At 39.8% G+C, this 20970-nt stretch overlaps 1 protein-coding gene across 5 annotated transcripts in view; it reads right to left on the bottom strand.

Moving 5' to 3' along the window:
• The window catches only part of megf6 (multiple EGF-like-domains 6), an 84533-nt gene that overhangs the window by 3491 nt on the left and 60072 nt on the right, over positions 1 to 20970 (bottom strand). For 3 of the 5 annotated variants that reach the window (XM_015379149.1, XM_015379151.1, XM_015379152.1), the window contains 24 exons: positions 18721 to 18891; positions 18097 to 18228; positions 17890 to 18018; positions 14919 to 15047; positions 14625 to 14759; positions 11759 to 11893; positions 11554 to 11679; positions 11346 to 11477; positions 10863 to 10991; positions 10661 to 10792; positions 10382 to 10510; positions 10172 to 10300; positions 7167 to 7295; positions 6949 to 7077; positions 5162 to 5290; positions 4904 to 5032; positions 3663 to 3791; positions 3360 to 3491; positions 3161 to 3289; positions 1672 to 1800; positions 1393 to 1527; positions 1147 to 1275; positions 256 to 384; positions 54 to 182 (listed from right to left, as the gene is read on the bottom strand). In XM_015379149.1, the coding sequence (XP_015234635.1) occupies positions 54 to 182; positions 256 to 384; positions 1147 to 1275; positions 1393 to 1527; positions 1672 to 1800; positions 3161 to 3289; positions 3360 to 3491; positions 3663 to 3791; positions 4904 to 5032; positions 5162 to 5290; positions 6949 to 7077; positions 7167 to 7295; positions 10172 to 10300; positions 10382 to 10510; positions 10661 to 10792; positions 10863 to 10991; positions 11346 to 11477; positions 11554 to 11679; positions 11759 to 11893; positions 14625 to 14759; positions 14919 to 15047; positions 17890 to 18018; positions 18097 to 18228; positions 18721 to 18891 (3165 nt within the window). Of the gene's footprint in view, positions 1 to 53; positions 183 to 255; positions 385 to 1146; positions 1276 to 1392; positions 1565 to 1671; positions 1801 to 3160; positions 3290 to 3359; positions 3492 to 3662; positions 3792 to 4903; positions 5033 to 5161; positions 5291 to 6948; positions 7078 to 7166; positions 7296 to 10171; positions 10301 to 10381; positions 10511 to 10660; positions 10793 to 10862; positions 10992 to 11345; positions 11478 to 11553; positions 11680 to 11758; positions 11894 to 14624; positions 14760 to 14918; positions 15048 to 17889; positions 18019 to 18096; positions 18229 to 18720; positions 18892 to 20970 lie in introns of those variants that run through there. The other 2 variants (XM_015379150.1, XM_015379153.1) reach the window with 2 other exon arrangements.

Raw genomic sequence — 20970 nt, 5'->3', positions numbered from 1 at the left:
GCTTCTCTGAGTTGATGCTTGCTCTCAGAGTTGGAAAAAGGACTGAAACTTACCGATGTCACATCTGGTCCCTGTCTTCCCCGAGGGGCAGATGCATCTTCCAGTCACGGCATCACACGGAGCGTCGTCTTCACAGTCACACACCTCGTTGCAGCCTTGACCGTACCTTCCCTGCTCACACACTGCGGACAAAGTCTAGTATAAAATGATTTATCGTATTCAATATTTTTTTTTTCCCCATGAGATTAAACCGACCTTTATGGCATCGGGCCCCGTGATATCCTGGAGGACAGATACAGTGGCCTGATACTGGGTGACAAGTGGCGCCGTTCATACAATCGCACTGCAGCTGACACCGTGGACCATGGAAACCAGGAGGGCAGACTGAATAGGGGACATTCAAAAGACGCCCTTAAAACATGCGGTTGGTTAATCATTTAGAAACATCTAGAAGTAGAGACCGAGTCAAGCGAAGCTCTGTTTGATGGGGACATTAGATACACGCCCTCATATCTAAATACAGTAAACTCTGGCAGTTGGTGTCCAATCATCATTATGTGCATGAAGATTCTTTATAAGGAGAGGAGGATAATAGAAAGATATTTTAAAGCTCAGGCAAGGAAATCAAAAATTATGACTGGTAACTAAATTATGTAAAATAATCTTAGATTATCTTAAATTAAAAGCACACAAGATGTCATTTCTATGCTTTATACTGAAATACACATCAGCTCCACTTCATAGTTCAGCTAATATCATTTATTATTTAAACATTTCCATTAGCGAGACTGGGTATCCAACATGTGAGTTTCTAATCTGTCTATGCATCCAGTTTTTATTAAAGAATATTTTCAGCAACAAACAGCAGAAAGTTGCATAAAGCAAATAAAAAGCTTCACAGCAGCAGGATGTTACAGTGGTGTCCATGTTTATCACACTCAAAGAGCATGCCTGCCTGTGGAAACATGTGACTCACTGTAGTCTACGACAGTGGAGGCCAGCTCCACTCAGCCTTGTGCAACCCTAAGGTCTCTGGGAGCAAATGAGATCAAAACTGTCGTCCCTTCCGGCTAAAGCAAAACATCAGATTTATCCCTTAGGACACTTTCACCCCTCTTTCTGTGTACCTGTCTGTTTGATCCTCACCGTGTTCACACAGATGTCCGTAGTATCCTGATCCGCACTGACACGTTCCCGTCACTTTGTCACAAGAGCCATTATTTTGACAGCTACATTTCAGCTGACAGTTGACGCCGAATCGGCCCACAGGACACTCTGGGAGGAGACGAACGGGACAAAACATCAAACCCATGACTTCACGCTGTGGTATTAAAACACTGCAAACACTTTCTTATTTATTGTTGAACTGTAGCAGTAATAAAATCTAGCTACCGATGTCACAGCGCTCCCCAGTCCAGCCTAGAGCACAGGTGCAGTTTCCTGTCAGTGAGTTGCAGGATCCTCCGTTACTGCAGTTACAGCGCTGGGTGCAATCCGCCCCGAACCAGCCGAGAGGGCAGCCTGAAGCTCAAAACACACACCGCAAATTATAATGAAGGAGCCGCTGAAGTTGAGAGAGAGGATGAGGTTGATGAAAGAGACAGAAGAAAAAGGGAATGAATCCAGTGGACACATTCTAAATAGAATGAGAGAGAAAATGTTTTAACTCACTTTTTTGACAGTCCTCTCCTCTGTGTCCCGGGATGCAAACACATCTGCCAGTGATGGGGTCATTCTGGGCCTTTTCTCCACACAGAGCTACCTGGCTGCAGTCCACACCATAACGCCCCGCGGGACAAGCTGGCACCAGACACAAACTCATCTTTCAGTCACTGTCCCCCTAACTTTTCCCCAAAAACATTTTACATTTGATCCCATTCCTGACAATGTTTTTGTTGTGATTTTTTTGAATATTTACACTAAGAAGTTTACATTTGTGAAGGGAAGCTGAACATAGCTTTTAAATATTACAAATAAAAACCTGAAAAAAGAAAAGTTCATTTATTTTTTTGTCATTCCCTTTTACAGCGAACTTGTGCTGCAATTAAAGCTGCACATTAATTTCTACAGATTTTGTACATGTAAAGAATATTTTTCTTCTATTTAAAATAGGTTAAGCTATGTTAGATTGGATGGAAAGCAGCCATGCACTGTAATATGTGAGGTCTTTCTCACACATGGATCTGCTAACAGGCAAATCTTCTCAATACCAAATCCTATTTTTCTCTTTGTTTACTGAGTCTGCCTTCACTGTTAGCAGCTAACTGCAACAGGAATTCCTGTTACTTTCTCTAAGTAATGATTTTGTTCATGAAACCTTTTCATAAAACAATTTTGTGAAGTGGATGACGAGTTTTTCTATTGGCTAATTCTCCCACCTGAGCTGTGGATCAGTTCGGCTCCTCCAGAGTTTCCTTGTGCTTCATGGCTGCTTTATTGAATAATGCTCTGCACTCAGGCCATCAGTCTAGGCTTATCATTTTAAGACGATAGATTAAAAAGCGCTCCCTTTGCCTCATTAGTTGTTCTCGTTTACCTCTAAGGCCTTGATCGAACAGCTGAATTTACATTGAAATGAAACTACACAAAGATTGACTCTAATGAAGTCAAAAAAAGTTATTCTACTGTTGTGGTGGGTTTCATTTTCTGGAGCAGAAACAATAGGTGGTTTAGCAAGTCAAACTTTTTATATGTTTTTTATTCTCCATTAATTCACAAACCCTGTTGGACTTTAGCTCTCCAAGGCAAGTTTATGTTTATGGCACAATTCAGTACATGGACAATTCAAAGTGCTTTACATGAATTAGATAATGAAATACAAGACAAATATAAGCAAAAATATTTGTAAAACAATTAAGACAATTGGACTACAAAAAAGCAGAATAAAAGCAAAAAAAAAAAAAAATCTAAATGATTTTAATTCATGACGATGCTCCAGGTTTGGTTTAAACTGTTGCTGACTCCATATTTATTATTATGTTCTGTTTATAGTGTTTGTTCATCCCTTGCTGGACTGCACCAGGACTAAAGACGATATTCTCTAAGGGATAAACTAGTTCTCCCAACCTAATAACTCAAATAAATATCAAATAAAAAGCTCTTTAGTTTGTGAGGTAATTTGACAACATGTGAAAAGGTTTAAAGGTTGATATGAACTCACCAATGTTACAGCGCGGGCCTATGAACCCAGCTGGGCATTCGCAAGCTCCGGTTGAAGGGACACACCTCCCTCCATTTTCACAGCGACACTCTCTCTCACAGTTCAGACCATAGCGACCCTCTTCACACACTGAAAGAACACTCAGCGTTGTTAGTCAGGGTTTTGGACTAATTGTTACCATGTTGTCTTCTTTCCTTACCTTGGTCACATTTGGAGCCATGGAAACCTGGAGCGCAGTAGCACGATCCAGTCACTGGGTGGCAGAGCTGGTTCGTCTCTGAGCACTGGCAAACCTGGTTACAGTTTGGGCCAAAAAATCCTGGAATACAAGCTGAAAGACAGAGGTTCACTAGTGCTGAGTGATTCAGATGCTTTCCTTTTTTCTTTCCTTGTCTCCTAACTGATTAAGTTTGAAACTGGGGTGGGGGGGGCTGCTTTTTATTCATAGCCTGGAGAAACAGTAGGAGGTTCAGGAGCCACAGATGACTGCTGCAGGACTCACTCTGTTCACAGCCGTTGCCGGTGAATCCAGGAGGACAGCCGCACTCTCCAGAGACATGGTGGCAGGAATTTCCTTCTGCACAGCTGCAGTGCTGCATGCAGCCTTCCCCGAATGTACCGGGCAAACAGGCTGGAAAATAAAACATGGGAACAATGTCAGCTTTTTGAATTTAAATTTATGACCAAATGTTTTATGATTTAACTAAATAGAGGGTTCTTAATAGCTGTCAGTACAGTGAGTTCAGACTAAACACACCCTTTAGAGCCACCTTAAGTAATAAGAACTTGAAGCAGGGCTCTACTGCATTTGCATTTCATACTGCTGTGGAGAATCTGGCTCTTTTTCGTGTATTTCTCAATTAGTAAAGGCTTGCCTGTATTTGTTTTTGAGCAGCTCCCTTAATGCCTCTTAATGCTATTTCAATCAGGTTAAGGAAGATTTTGATTTTAAAACATTTGATTCTAAACTTGCTGCCATATTTGTGGTCATGCCCTCTCAATATAATAAGGCATCTATGTAGACTGATAGGGAAGTGCTCTCTCATTTGACTCCACAGTACTTTGGTGTGACTACAAAACAAGGCCTCGCTCTGCTGTTTGTTCCTATCAGTTCAACTTTTTCCTTTTATGTTCTTTGCTTTTCTTGCTGATGCTACTGTTGATAACCAAATAACCATGCTTTGTAAAGAATATGCAGCAACAATCTTGGGGTTCATGCAGCTACTACTTTTTTTAAAATGCATGTTTTGCTGCTATAATTATTTAAAGGGACCTTTTTCCTGAAAATGTTTCCAACTTGTTCATTCTTTTTCTGACTGTATTGTGATGAAATTCTACATGTCACACGCTAAATGAGGCCTGTAGGTGTAGTTGTTGCATCCTTTTTGTTATTCCTATGCAAAATGTAAAATGTAAAAGACTGATGAGCTGCAGTAGTTCCCTGTTTAAGGACAATGGTGGTTATTTTCGTCTGTGACATTGAGTTAATACAGACTTGTCTGTTCCTACTGACAAATGGTCCAAAATTTGTATCCAACATATTTTTATTTCTAATCCTGGGGGGTCAAATTCCTGCACTTTAGGGCTGTAACTTCTTCATATGTCTAAGGCTCAACACAACTGACTAAAATGGCAGAATGACCGTATCAGCATGCAGTCACATGTTACAGAGTCGATCTATTCTAATCATTATGTTGAAGCAGAGACACTTTTAAAGCCATGGCCCCGCTTCAACAGCAGTACCTTTGTCACAGAGCTTTCCCCTCCATCCAGGAGGACATTTGCACTCGCCGGTCACATGATGACAGGAAACCCCGTGCATGCACTGACAGCGTTCGTTGCAGCCAGCCCCATACAGGCCTGCTTCACACGCTGCTCACAGGAAGGTGAAGACATGATTAAGAAAAACACACAGAATTGGCATCATGTGAGCTTGCTTTTTTTCACTCCGCAGCGGTTCACATGAGGTCATCCTTTCTAAAGTTAAGCTGAGTGACCCACCTTTCTCGCAGCGCTCTCCAACCCAGCCAGCGCTGCAGCTACAGCGTCCTGTCCGTCTGTCACACAGGCCACCGTTCTCACATTCACACCGCTGCTGGCAGTCTGCCCCGAAATGGCCCGCTGAGCACTCTGTCCAAACACAGCCGCATGCACAAACACAGGGAAAGAGACATCACAGCGTGAGGCCTGTTTGACAGAAACACTGCTAGGAGTGCAACACACCTTTTTTTCACCCACTTAATGACAGAACCACACAAGACACCGGGTTTGGAGACATTCCTGTGACGAGATTAGAAGCATTCTGTGCATGGGGGAGGAAGGAGGGGGTCCTGGCTGAACGCGAAAGGAAAAGGTTGTAACAGTCACAGAGGGAGGATAGAGTGTGAAGTAGCTGGAATATCATCAGCGGGTCAATCGGGTAACACACTGGCTGCCAGCAAATAACCAGACTTTAGGCAATAATAGATGAGCTCAGGCAGCAAATTCAAACCAGTAAATTACTACAGTAAAAATGAAAGAAACATTTGAATTAGAAGTTTATTTCAAAGTCTTTTGTTCTTTTGATCCCCCTCATTACAATTCTTTAGGCTTTGATCAACAGAGGGAGAAGTATCTCAGACATAACTTGAATTTCAGTTTAATCCTTCATTGTGAAGTAGCGGCCTAAATGGTAATAGAGCTGCATGTTTCCATCCTGGGGAGGAAGTAGGAATCACTGGCTTAAAGCACAGATTGTGGATGACTCCCTACAACACCTTTAATCCCAGAATCCTCCCAGGTTCTGCACAGTGTAGCAGCCCAATGGGTACAAAGCAGAAAACAAATGTCCCCTCAATATAAGACAATATGGACACATTGAGATTGTTTTGCCTAATTTGTCTAACAGACAAGGGGCGTTCAATAAGTAATGCTTCTGACCCACTTCAAAGTCTTTGATCCAGCTGAAATTATGCATCTGCAAATATTGTGCATCCACATATGTGCATTCTTTCAAATACAAAAAGCGAATCATTGCTCGAAACTCAACAGACTCTATTTCAGACTATTCAGCCTTTTAGTTTTGCACCAAACCTCATAAAGTGTTTGTTACAGAAAATCCTCTTAATAAAGTTCCAGATTAGGTCTCAGTTATTATTTAATGAACAACTGATTATGATGGAAGGAGAGAAAAGGCTTTTTCTGGCACAACTTTCCAACATTTTGGCATCTAATGGTTTGTTATGTTAGCTTGGTGACCAAAACATGCGGCCACCTCAGGACATCGGTCCAGGCTTGGTTGGAACAATCAGCTGTTTTAAACGTTTTAAATATGGAGGTTGCTACTTCTAACACACTTAGAAGGTATTTTCTTATCTCTTCCCTATTTGAAATAGGGGCTATAAGAAATGTTCCTCTCTTTTCTTTTAGATTTATACCCTTGGGAAACAGGAAGTAAATTAGTAAGTCAGATGCACTAGATTGTACTCAAAATGAAAATTGTAACTTTAAAACATGTTGCTCACATTAAAGCTGTCATTGTTTGAGGTGCAGTTGAAAAAAATAATTATCCCAAATTCTTAATGAGCAAATGTTTCTACATTTTCAGTGAGATCTTTAGCAGGGATGCTGTTAATTATGGAGGCAGTATTCAGCTTTTACTACAAACTTTAATTAAAAAACATCACATAAGCTTGTTAAACCTTAATAGATTTCTGCCGTTATCTTTCTCAGTGGTAATCTAACAATAAAGAGCTATTTATAACTAATCATTACTCAAGTACTGCACTTTGTGATGAAGTGTCACCCACCCAGTTCACAGGCCGTGCCTGTCCATCCAGCAGGGCAAGTGCAGTTTCCATCAGTTTTGTTGCAGGCGGCTCCGTTCTGACACAAGCAGAGCTGCTGACAGTCTATTCCGTAAAACCCAGCAGGGCATTCTGGGAAAAGAACAGACATAAACGCTCTGGTCTGACCTCGTCTTCACCTGTATCACAGATGTTCACTTCTCCTGGGAGTGCAAACTCACCTTCTGTGCAGTTGGTCCCGGTCCAGCCTGCCATGCACGCACACTGCCCACTGGCCGGGTGGCAGATGCCGCCATTGTGACAGCCACAGGTTTGGTTACATCCCAGCCCATAGAACCCAGTCGGGCACGCTGCCAGGAGACAGAGAAAACAATATGATTACCCCCAGGTGAACTCTGATCATGAAAAGTCAAAATTCCAGCATTTGGAAAGTAATCCAGGCTGCAGCATGGGGAATGTCCAGATGGTACTTTCTCACGTTGGACTGGAATTTCCTTAATATCCAAAACCAACTGGATACATTTTCATCCTATTTTGATTCAGAAAATTTTAACATTCAATTAAGTTTGTATTAATCGAACAGTTGTTATGAAGAAATATCAATTAAAATCAGTTTGATCCATTCCATTATAATCCAACCATATCAACTCAGTTTCCACTGGCTCTAATAAGTCTGTAAGGTCCGGTTAAAATGCCAGGCTTTATGGTTTGATAAAATATGCAGAGATGATCATTACAACCTGATCCCACATGAATAACATTTATCTTGCACAAGTCACCTGAAAAAAATGAAATATTTCAAAGGAAAGATAAAAATCCTAAACAACCAAGATGTATAAGTATGAACACATTTAAACCAAGAGAATGTTGAATCAGCTTCGGTTTGCTATTTTTTAAACTGAAAATATTTGTCCATCTTGCTTGAAAAAACTTGTAAAAATACTTTAGACTGTAAAGAAAGCATACATTTTGCTCCCATTAATCTAACTGCCATCAGAACAGCAGTAATCCAACAGCATGACACTGCCAACACCGTGTTTCATTTAGGGTATCAGTTTTTGATTTTGTTGTTTTTGATTATCTAATCAAAATGTGGCCCAGAAGCTCAAATTCGGTTTCATCAGACATAACACATTGCTCCCCATGTTTATTTTTCTTACTATGTCTGATGGATTTGTAGAAAAGAATCATCAAGATGCTTTCTTGCAAGACATAACTTTATTTCAGATACAGTGTATGAATAATTCAGGAGAGTTTTGTCAGCAGGTTTTAAAAAATCCTGTAGGGTCCCGCTGCTCTCTGACCAGCTTCTGTCATATCTTTATCAGTTTATGAAGAACTTCTATATTTGGTAACATATTATCCTTTATTTTATGCCCTTGTGGGTGACTGGCTTCCCTGGGCCATGAAGTATAATATAATGAAATAGATTTTGTTTAATTGAATGTAATTCCATTTCAGGTGAACAGAATTGAACGGATCAAAAGAAAATGAGTTATTTGGAAAACAAATGCAATCAAAACAGTTTTCTCTTATCTAAGCAAACCCAGTATATTGCATTGAGTCAATGACTAGAGCGTTCACTCCTCATGGATGAGAATGTAGGGATGGTGGACGGTTGCATTATTGACTTTGCAGTAATCCCTCATACCGAGCATGAGGTGAAAAACACCCCTTAAACAAGAAGAAACCTGCAGCAGAACCAGAGCTAGGCTCAGTGTGAAAAGTCCTCTGCCATGCCAGACCTGGGGTTTATGTTTTCTTCTTTTGACTAAAGGAGGATTCACACAGTAACATAATTGTGCCTGTTTCTGCCCAAATGTTCCTGTACGAGAGCCTCTCAGCCCAATAATCTGGGAGATATTCCTGGTGTGTTAAGAGTGATCAGGTGTGCTTGGTAAAACGTCTAAGACTGTTCCTATCTCAAATCAGAACAGTCTAGATGTTGGATTGTCTTCGGCCAATGTCCTGTCATATGTGGTGTCCCCCATGTCAAGCATGCTCAAATGAATCAGAGAGCTGATCCAGGAGCTGGCTGGGAAACAGTCCCAATATAAGCAATGATCTCTCCTTCTGTAGAGCTGTCACCATAAACCATGAAAAATGAACAAGAATAATATAAAGGGGCACAACTCCACTTAGGATCTCATTAAAAGCCAGGAGAATTTTGGTTTTTTTGTTTTTCCAATGTACAGTACAGGGAAACATAAGTCCTCAGACTTTTATACTCTACTACAATATTTAGTTAACAGTGGAGAAAATTTTTTATTATTAATACCATATCATTTATATTAACTGTAAATGATCAAACTTGGCAGAAAATAATATTTGATTCTCTATTCTGCTACTTTCAGTCTTTACCATGTAAAAACGCTTAATAATTAACATTAAGTCAGAAACGGCAACCACTCGAGAGATTGGCCGGATTGAGCGCTGTCACTAGGAATGGTATGTGGGGATGGTAAAAACAGACCAGCATGTCTGTCTCTACACACTGCAACTGTATCAGGAGCTTTATAATCGGCTTCTGTTGGACACAACCCACTAAACGACCATCCCTGGTTTTTATCTTCATGTGGGGGTCTCTTAAGTTTAAAAAAAACACTTGATCTTAAAATTCTGCCATGTGAGTCAGCTTTAAAGCATTTGTTAATATCTCTGCAAACTGTGGCCTTTGCATCATTGAGCCAAATATTGCAAGAGTATAAATTTCAAAATAAGCCTGATGTTGTCAGGAAGGTGAGTTTTATTTCTGATATGATTTATAACAAGTGTTAACTCAAGATGAGTGAAACTGAATAAAAAGATGATTGGACCAAAAGCAAGCCAATATAGGTGTGCCGTTATTCAGCAAGGTAAATGCAGCTTTTTATTTCCTCTGAAAATATAGATCTCATGTGAAATAACCAGGATGTCGGTTTATGTGGAAAAAGATCACAATAAAATACTAGTCTCCCGAATAGTCACAGTAAAATTGTCAAATATAATGGAAATTGCAGAAAAAGACCAGCCAAAATCAGCTGATAATGTAATGTGATTTGATGCTTGGTAAAAAAGTGAACCAAGGAATTCCAGCTGATTGTGTTGAATCACTGACTTTACACTAACCCTTTCTGCCAATAAAGTATGCAGTAAAAGTGGAGAGGAAAAATTTCTATTTATTAGCTTAAATAATCCAGGAATAACATTAGCTCCTGTTTTCACAGCATCTGCTCCCATCACTCACGTAAGTTGCAGAATGGGCCGATCCAGCCTGCAGGACAGGAACAAGCCCCACTGATGTGGTCGCATCTTCCACCGTTCTGGCAGAAACATTTCTCCTGGCAGTCCAGACCGTAGAAACCCTGAGGACACGCTGAGACACAGATACAAACCTCATTTTACTGCCTATTCAAGCTGGAGGAATCTAGAATCCTGATAGAGGGGCTTCTCTTACGCTTTTCACAGAATGTGCCCGTCCATCCCGCCCGACATGTGCAGGCCCCACTCACATGGTCACACAGGGCTCCATTTTCACACTGACAGCGATGATGACAGCCCAGACCAAACACACCTGCTGGGCATTCTGGGGGTAAAACCACAAACAACACAGCAGTGACACAGATCCATGTGTGTACGAACAGATTGCTTTCTGTGAACCTGTCACTTTAAATCCCACTTTAAATTGCAGATAGAGGTTGTAACTTGAAAACAAATAGATGAAAGCAAAGCATACTCTGATGGCAGCTTGGTCCGGTGAAACCTGCTTCACAGCTACACACGCCCGTTACAGCATCACAGCTGCCGTCTCCGTTTTTGCAGTCGCAGCTTTCTTTGCAGTCGGCTCCCCAGCGTCCTGCATCACAGGCTGCAACAAAGCATCTCAGATTCATCACAAGTCTTTACCTGTTTACCGATTGGCTCTGTGGGACCTTTACCTCTTCTGCAGTTGAGTCCAGTCCATCCAGGAGCGCAGCTACACCTTCCATTTACTGGATCACAGCGAGCATTGTTCTCACAGGAACATTTCATCTGACATCTCAGACCAAAACGTCCACTTGGGCACACTGCACAGGAAAGAATGTTATTTTAAACATTAAAATGAATCTGCTGTAATCACCTCCAGATGATTGGACATCCAGCACCAAGTTCCCATGACCGTCTCTGCAGAGAAAAGGTGGCTTAAGGAGCCAGCTCGTGGTTAATACCCGGTCAGGAAAAACTTCTTCTTAGGTGGCTGAGGATTTTTTAACTAATGACCCTGAAGTAAAACCATCTCATCTGTCTTCCAGCTACTTCATTTCACATCCAAATGGCGCCATCATAAACTTCCACACCGCTGCCATCCCTCCCATCTGTTGGACTGTTTAATTTATGTTTCCATGGAAACCTTCCTAAAAATGCCCGCTGCTTTTACTCACAGTTTTGGCAGAGCCTTCCCATGTATCCAGGCGGGCAGTTACAGGACCCGTTGTGTTTATCACAAACGCCCCCATTCTCACAGGAAGGGCAGATTTCCTTGCAACCAGGACCCCAGAACCCCTCTGGACACACTGGAAAGGAATTCATTTTGTTGTTGGAAAACCGAGTTCTTGTGTTTCATACTTGCACATATGCATTGTCACTCACAGTTCTCACAGTGCTGCCCGTACGTCCCAGCTGGACAGTGGCATCGTCCCGTCTCTTTGTCACATGGTGCACCAGTGCAGTTACACAGCTGGACGCAGCCAGATCCAAACATTCCCTCTGGACACTCTGACACATAGGATGGACTTTCAATACGGGATGAGAAATAGACGTATCCCTGACATCATTATTTGCTGTAGTCTTCTACCTTGCTCACATTTCTCCCCATGACGGCCAGCGGGACATTTGCGTTGGCAGTCTCCGGTCACATGATCACAGGACGCTCCTGGTGGACAAACACACTTGTGCTCACAGCCGAATCCAAATGTTCCTGGTTTACATTCTATGGAGAAAATAGAAAATACTGTGTTATGAGAATTGAAAGTCACTCTCCTCTCCTTTTCTAGATGTCTAGATGCTGTGTGATGGTGAAATGAGATTGTTTGATGAGCTAGTTGTATGTTAGCCGATGAGCAGGGATAACAGAAGTGACCTTTAAATGTAAAGGGTGTATTAATAGTAAATATAAACAATGTTTAATTTTGTAAGAATAAGAGATTATTAAAAAAAACAACAAAGATTTTCTGCTTAAAATCTGTTTGTTGGTTTGTCTTTTTTGCTTTTGTAACTTTTCTTCAACTCTTTATCCGTTCACTACTCCTCCCTTGAAGTTGTCTAGGAATGAGAAGCTGGAGACCATTTTCCTACGGATACCATAAAGCGTCAAATATACAGAGATTCAGGGATTCAGAGTTAGATGTTCCCCACAGATGTTTAGATATAATCTAAACATCTTTTTAGATGTATTTAACATTTGCCTAATTTGTCCAAGAATAAAGAGACATGTGGGCCAAATCCTAACTGATAAAAACCCATTCTTACTTTTTTAATGCTCGAGGGTTGTCACAGTAGCTGATGGTTTATGTTGTCTAATGTTACTGATGAACGATTAAAGGTTTCTCACTGGGATTAAGAGCTGAAGAGTTTTCTGCTCATGCATCAAAACTCTTAAACCTGGTAAATATTTCACAAGAACAGACATTTATTCTTGTTCTCAAGACTAAATTATAGAAAGTCTCGTCCATTGCAGCTTACTGTACCTCCCATCTGCAAAGGAAAACAACAGCAAACTATGGCAGAGGGGGCATTTTCGAATTAATAAAGGAAGAGGAGAGCGTGTGAACACTTTATATGAACACTTTAGGACAGATTGAGGACAGATCGTGCAAATTCTCACATTTTCTGACCACTGCTCCAGCCTCAAATCTTCCATAACATAACAGATCACTTCACTGATTTATGGAACTGAAATAATGGAGGAATTTCCAACCCCTAAACACAAGAGGGAAATAGGTTCTCCTACTTAACAATACCTTAAGATCCTGACCAATCAGACGACTTGACACACTACAAGAAACATGTTTTGCCAAGACGTGTCTATTACAAGCAGTGAGAAATCCTAAGAGGGGAACACCATGGGCTGTGAGGGCAGGAAAAAAACATCTTGCTTCTCGTGGAGCATCTAACATGCCTTAAGGTTTTGGTCCGTTAGCTACTACATTAGCTACTTTAGTCTTGCTACTAGCTGCTCTACTTCATAACATACCAACCTGCACTTTGATCTGTGGTCCCAGGTGCTATTGGACAATAATTTGATCGTGTCTGTTATTAATGTCAAATTGTAAGTAACTCGAAGTAGCCCTGTTTGAAACCTTAGTCAATCTAGATTGATTCTGAGGTTCAGTTTATTTCTATAGCACCAATTCACAACACGTCATCTCAAGGCACTTTACAGTTCACCAGATCATAAAGTCAAATGATTTAAAGTTTTCTATCTAAGGAAAACCAGTTGATTGCATAGATTTATTGACTTGAATGCAATCCCCCACACTAAGCATGCTTGTAGCGACAGTGGAGAGCAAAAACTCCCTTTTAACAAGAAGAAACCTCCAGCAGAACCAGGCTCAGTGTGAGCGGCCATCTGCCGAGGCCGACTGGGGTTCAAGGAGACAGAAGCAGAGATATAAAAAACAACAGTAAAAGGCAGCCCCATCCAGGAAACACACAGCCAGGCAGACCAGCTCCAAGCCAGCTCCCATGTCAGAGGATGAAGAGAGCACATCCAGCCAGTCACAGTCAGAGAAACAGGACTACACTGGAAAAACAGGCCAATCTCCAACATTTATAAACACAGCTGATATTTCTCTCCAGGATGGTGTCACAGAGGCTGCATCATGGAATCTTATTTGAATTGTCTCTGGGAGATATTCCTGGCATTTGCTGGACTTTCCTGTTCGCCCCTCAAAGCAAATTAACCTCCCAGCAGTTCTTTATGAATTAGGTGATATGGGTGCAATATAACCAGCATCAGTACTGTTGCTTGTGAAGGAAGCCTTTGTAATGACAATATTACTGACTGCACCTTTATTGGAGGCAAACCCAGCAAAAAAAAAAAAAGTGTACAGAATTTATGCAAATATTATAATATCTCCATATTTTTAATCTCTGCAAAATTTCTCTAATGTGTATCTGCAATTCACTCCTGACTTATCTGGTAAAATAGAACTAAATAATGAAGGATATAGCACTAAATTGTATTTAGAGGAAGTTGCAATTTTCTTTCACAAAGCAGTAGGTAGAGCTGCAATTCCTAAACTCTTCTACTTATTTGAAAGTGAATCTCCTCAGATGAAAGTTAAGAGATCTGAACCTTATCTACTAATTCACTGTACAGCTGTAATTTGAATGCACTCATGTAAACATATGAAATAAAGCCTTTACTGGTGCATAATTACACAGTTTATTTTAATTTAAGACAAGAATTCCAAAAATAAATACATGATTTCAAACTGGTAATTAAACGTTTTTTAAACTGCAGTTGTGTCAATGTCTATTTTTTAATGATAAGCAGGAAGATTTTGCCAAGATAACAAGTTTGTTTTTCTAGTATCGGTCTTTAATCATCTGTAGAGTATAAAATGTGAGATCCTTCACTGTTACCAAATCCATAATTTTTTATGCTATTATGAACAAAATAAAATGTAGAACTGTGGATGTCTCTCCTGAAGTCTTACCTTCCTTGCAGGTGCTTCCTCGGTAGCCGGGTTTGCAGATGCAGGTGCCATGGTGGCGGTGACACTCCTTTGTGTTTTTCTGGTCACAGAGACACTCTTGAGAGCAGCCAGCACCAAATGTCCACTTGGGACACGCTGGAGATGAGAAATTTTAAAAAAGGAATCTTAAGTGGACAATTTTGCGTCATTGAGCACAGAAAGACAACTTTTTAAAATCCACTCAAAGTATATGACTCATAAAATGAATATTCTAAAATAAGGGGTTAGAGGTTGGAATTTATGATGAAGACTAACGAAGGTGGCAGAAGCGGCCATAGAGTCCCGGTTCACACAGACAGGCTCCGTAGGTCCGGTGGCAGCGGCCGTTGTTGGCACAGTTGCACTTCTTATTGCACTGCTTTCCATAGAAACCTTTAGGGCAGCCTGGGGACGGATGATTACATCATATTATCTACTGCCAAAATGCAAAAGGCTTTTACATCTTTCCCCTTAAAACAACAAACCTCAAAATTCTGTACTATATATTTTCTTTATGACCATCACAACTATGAAATAACTATAATAGAAGGAAAGCGATGCATGTTTTAAACAGTTTCCCATAATTATATTTAGGTTCTTTACTCCAATACAACTAAATAAAATACATTGCAACCAACAGTGATGTGCATGAACACGTTCAATGAACAGCATTTACTGAATACGATCATAATTTTATTGAATGGTGAACTGGACAGATCAGTTTTGAAGTAATGACTGGGAATGGGACCGACTTTCACTCTGAGAAATAATGAGCGAAACACATGACACATTCGCTTTCAATTAATAACAATACTTTTCATTGGATAACATCAGGTTTTACGGCACTTATTACGGTAAACAGACCAGTATGTCTACTGTTAGTACTATACTGTATGCAAACTGTGCCCACCAGGACTTAAAAAACAAGTCCGTATGTCAGCCACGTTCACTTCAAATTTTAAGTGACAGATAGAGTTAAAGCATCCAAGTTATTGCTACTGAATGAGGAACATAAAGAATAATTTTTTATATAGATCTTTTCAGCAGAACCTGAATAAACCTGTATGTTTGTTAAGTTCTGTTTAATTGGCTAAATAAAACCTTCACTGCACATCCAGTATACCTTTAACTGGATCAAGTATTTTCCATTCCTTTCAATATATTGTGATCACACATTAAACGAGTGACATATGAGGTTTTATTGTGTAGAATCGTGGCTTAATTGGCCAAATGGTACAAAATAGGTTTGTGAACTTAGTTGATTTTTGAAAACGTGAACTATAAACATAAGCTAGTTCATTTTTAACTGTGTGAACTGAACTAGCACAACATTCACCATTAATTGTCTTGTTTTTACAGCACTAGTGGCAGTAGGCTGACAGGAAAGGGGGTATGAGAGGGGGAGAGACATGCAGGAAAGGACCACAGGCCAGATTAGAACCTGGGTCACCCACATCAAGGACTAAGACCTCCATACATGGGTCGTGTGCGCTAACCACTGTGCAACCAAAGCACGTCCCTCAATTAGTAAACACTCCAGTTGTGTGTAAAGCAAAATCAGTATTAGGAAAGCCTCTCTGAGAGGGCTGTTTGCCAGCAAATCTTAGTGTAAAAAGACCAAGAGTTTGTTTAAAGAACAATAATCTGAGCTTTAAACATCTCACAGAGTACTTTTAATCCATTATCTGAAAATAGAGTGGCAAAACTGTATAGAATTAATAAAAGGAGCCCCTAAAAGGCCCATGGAAAGTCTGGAGGAGCTACAGAGATTAATGCCTGGATGTGCCACAATTTTCTTCAACTGAATAAAAACAAAACTGAAGTAATAATCTTTGGACCAATAGAGGAGAGATATAAAGTTAGCACACAGCTTCAGTCGCTTCAGCTAGTAACCACTGATCAGGCCCGAAGTCTAGGTGTAGTGCTGGATTCAGACTTGAACCTCCAAAAGCATTTAAAGACAATTACAAGGTCGGCTTTCTATCACCTGAAGAACATTTCCAGGATTAAAGGACTAATGTCTCAGCATGATCTGGAAAAACTAATCGATGCGTTTATTTTTAGTCGAATTGATTACTGCAACGGTGTTTTCACAGGTCTGCCTAAAAAGTGGATCAGACAGCTGCAGCTGATCCAGAACGCTGCTGCCCGTGTCCTCACTAAGACTAAGAAAGTAGAGCACATCACCCCAGTTCTAAAGTCCTTACACTGGCTCCCTGTATCTCAGAGAATAGACTTTAAAATACTTCTGTTAGTCTATAAATCTCTGAATGGCTTAGCACCTAAATACATCACAGACTTGCTATCAGTGTATCAACCCTCCAGACCACTCAGGTCTCCTGGCTCCAGCCTGCTCTGCATACCTAGAACCAGAACTAAACATGGAGAAGCAGCATTTAGTTCCTATGCTCCACTTATCTGGAACAAACTTCCAGAAAACTGTAAAAGTGCGGAAAGCCTGAGTTCCTTTAAATCAAGACTAAAAACACATTTGTTTAGGATTGCCTTCGACTGTTCTAGTTAAACAATTCAACAAAAACATGTTTTCTTTAACCCAACTGTTTTTAATATTCTTTTTTTGTTTCTGCATTTTTTATTTTATTTTATTTGTTTTTTATTTTTTCCTACTTGCTTTGATTCTGTTTTATCTTCCTGTATTTTAATCATGTAAAGCACTTTGCATTGTCTTTGTACTGAATTGTGCTATACAAATAAATTTGCCTTGCCTTGCCTTGCCTTGGTTGGAGAACCTGCTGAAAGGCAGGCTAATACTAGAAAGGTAACAGACAAAGACATTTCTAAAAGAAAACAGTTCCTGTGGAATATTTTCAAGAAAGAAAGTCGTGGTAAACAAGGACCACTTTAAAAGAGATGTTTTTAGAAAAAAAAAAAAACATGTGCATGGTGTCACAGGCATCCTCCTAAAATACTTTCAGCAGTAAATGCTGATTCTACAAAATGTTGGCTTAAGAGGTCTGAAAACAAATGCAGCCCACAATTTTTATATTTTTATTGGATATAAACCTGTTTTTTTCCCCCTTTTTTAACTTCCTTTTACATTGTGTTAGTCTATTGTTTAAAATCCAAATGCAACATATTGAATTTTGTGGTTGTTAAGTGTCACAATGACAAAGACAACAAGTGCAATAATGCTGCTGCACGACACCATATTCAGAACAATTTTTAAAAATATATTTTAGCACTTTTAAATGGAAAATAAATGGTTAAAAAAAAAGAAGTTTCTCACCATCCTGACACATATCTCCACTCACTCCAGGAGGACAGCGGCAGCTTCCGCTGACTGGATCACAGCTGGCACCGTTTTTGCATTTACAGGCAAAGGAGCAGTTTTTTCCAAAATACCCCACAGGACAGGCTGTAACATTGACATTGTTTAAAAGTGAAATAATTCATTGTAATCTCAGCAGCATACAGATGTTTAATCAGCCCTCACTCTGATTGCAGATGATTCCTGTCCATCCGTCTGGACAATCGCAACCGTTTTTCCACAAATTGCATATTCCTCCATTAGTGCAGTCGTCACAGGTCAGACTGCAGTCACTGCCGAAGGTGTCATCCAGACACACTGAAAACAACAGGATAATGACAGACAGCTGCAATCACAGTCTGTCGAACAGACTCATCATTCTAAATCTGCTTCTTTTGAACTTTTTCCAAGATTAAACTATTGCTGAAGTATGTTTCAAAACTTTTATATCAACCCAACATAACATTAAATTACCACAAACCCCACTAAGTCTGTAACAGTATATTAGAAATTGACCGAAATCAAACATTACTGGTTGATGTCTGTTTTTTTTAGCTTCTGTTTCATTGATATCAGAACTGTCTCTCATGGGCTTCCTGTTCTAATCTTCTGCTGTCTGTTAAGCCAAAGTGTTTCTGTCTTTAAAACTGGTTCCCTGCTATAAATGAACTGCCTGGAAGCACAAACTGAGGTTATTAACCCTCCCCATGTGGTCTTAGTCTAAATGAGTGTGAATGCTGAGGTCTGGTAATCAAATGCAGGTTTCCTGTTAATGATAACGAGTTAATAATGATAGGGAGGAAAACACACCAAATTTCTCTGCTAAGCTGCTTTCAGCCCTCAGTTCTCCATCGTCATCTTCATAGTCGTCGTAGCGCTCAAGGGGTTGATCATAATCCCGGAGTAAGGTGAGCTGGGGGGGAATGAGGGGGAGCTCGATGGCGCCTCCACTGGAGAGGGCTTCAACTGCACCTTCAAGAGCTGTGGAGGGGGAAAAAAAGGCACAAAAAAGGATAAAGTTATGGGAAAAGTATTAGACCATTGTCTTTTTAAACAAAAAAGAATGGTCAAAATTAAATGCCAACTCCTGTGTGCTTCATGTGACAAAAAAAAAACTAAAATATGAAGTACAACCGTAATGCCAAAGCTATCAATTGGATTATGGTTGTCATTAAGAAAAACTTGGAAACAAACTTTCATTAAGCTTCTTCCTGGGACACGCCAAAATGCCCCTCGGCAAGGCACTTAACCACAATGTGTGCAGCTTTGTGCAACCGTATGCTTCGAGTGGTCAGTATGATTTAAAAAGCCTGATATAGATGTAGTTCATTTAACAATTGGCACCAAGAATGGCTTCTTTTTTGCAAAATTTCCTGATATTACCGCCACATCATAAAAAAAATTAAAAAAAACAAGAAAGTTAGTATTACGTTGGGTGATGGCCACATGAGTGTCACTAGGCTTGTTTCCATCCAAAGGAGAATTTTCAGAACTCTTTTAAAGAGTTGGGAAAAAATGCTAATGTGTTTCCATCTAATTGAGCAAAGAGGAGATGCAAAGTGTAATGTCGTCATACATTGAAGTTATGCTTGGCAGTAGTAAACGGGATATAGAGTTAGCAAACTAGTGCAGACCACAGATGGATCAAGGCATTGATAAATGAGTTAGAATTTGGCAAGTTTCACCTACTTCATCATGTCAGCTAGTATTAGTGAAGGTTCATTCCATCCAGAGACATCAAGATAGAAATGTGACTCTGCATTCAGGATGCCAGCAGTGACAGAAACAGCTGATCAGTCCTGTGAGGTAAATATCTGCTGTCCGAACTTATTCCAAAAATTTGTGTGCTTAAAAACTTTTGCAAAATTTTGTAATCTTATTCATTTTTGCTGATTCCATCAGGCTCTTCTAAAGTGATACATCATAATGCACAAAAAAAATCCATAGACTTTTTCAACTGTCTAGTTGTTTCATCTATGTGCTGTGAGGTTTTTTAATCTAGTTGAGAATGAAGAAACTTTATTATCTGTAGCACAAAAGCAACCCTAAATTCTGTATTACTGTCTTAAATTACACCTTTTTACTTCAACTTGAGTATCATTGTACAATAATGCAAAATCTGGGGCTACTTAACTATTTCTTCTCGTAAGTTTGGTTAAATAATGTTTTTTTTTCTCTCGACAGAGAAATCCAGAAACAGCTTTTAAAGATTTATCTCAATCCAAAACTAGATGTCAAAGAAAACATTGGTCAGGACTCCAAAAGCACCAGGAGTATAACAATTTGTTCAGATATCTTCTATTGTGGAACTTGGTTTTAATTGTTATATACAACCACCATTGCATCAAAACCAGCAACAGCATCAATTGCTTCATGCTCTGATCATCAGAACCGACAAATTAAGCAGAGTTGTTACTGCAGCCAGGTTCTGTTTCATCATCCAGTTAAAGGTAGGAAGAATATTAAGGAAGGTTTGAAAATATATATATATAAAAACAACAATAACAAGGGGAACCCGCTCATTTGCTCACTTCTATACCTTTCTATTTGACCATCCCATTGATAGCCAAAATAACAGGTGACAGTTGGCTATATATTTTTTCTTTTACATTTTGCCATTAATTGTAGCCAGACCTGAAAATCATTGTTTACAGAAGCTTTCTATCCGATCTAAATTAGCTTGAACTTGTTTGCCTCTGTCTCTTCTCTACCTCACAGTCTGGACACAACCACAAACACTTCACAAGCTGCTTCTACAAAGTATTTAAAAATGTGATAATTAGGCGCTCCCCATACTTCTCAATGTCTGTTTGTAAAAATGTCAGTTTTCAGAAAACCAGAAAAGGACAAAATCTCAGTGTTAATGAGTTGATTTGCATTCTGAATTTCAGAGAGAAAGGGGAGAAATAAACAGATGTTAATGTGGAAAGCGTAGGTTACAGATACCGCTCTATTCCATCTTTGTTTTAAGTTTATTACACAGAAAATGTACCGTATTTTCACGACTATAAGGCGCACTTAAACGTCTTTTTTTTCCCTCAAAATGTGCGGTGCGCCCTA

Source organism: Cyprinodon variegatus, unplaced genomic scaffold, assembly GCF_000732505.1.
Source record: "Cyprinodon variegatus isolate N-32 unplaced genomic scaffold, C_variegatus-1.0 Scaffold186, whole genome shotgun sequence".
Classification (NCBI taxonomy): Eukaryota; Metazoa; Chordata; class Actinopteri; order Cyprinodontiformes; family Cyprinodontidae; genus Cyprinodon; species Cyprinodon variegatus.
Note: the sequence above shows the minus strand (reverse complement) of the source record. Positions and strands in the feature narration are given on the sequence as shown.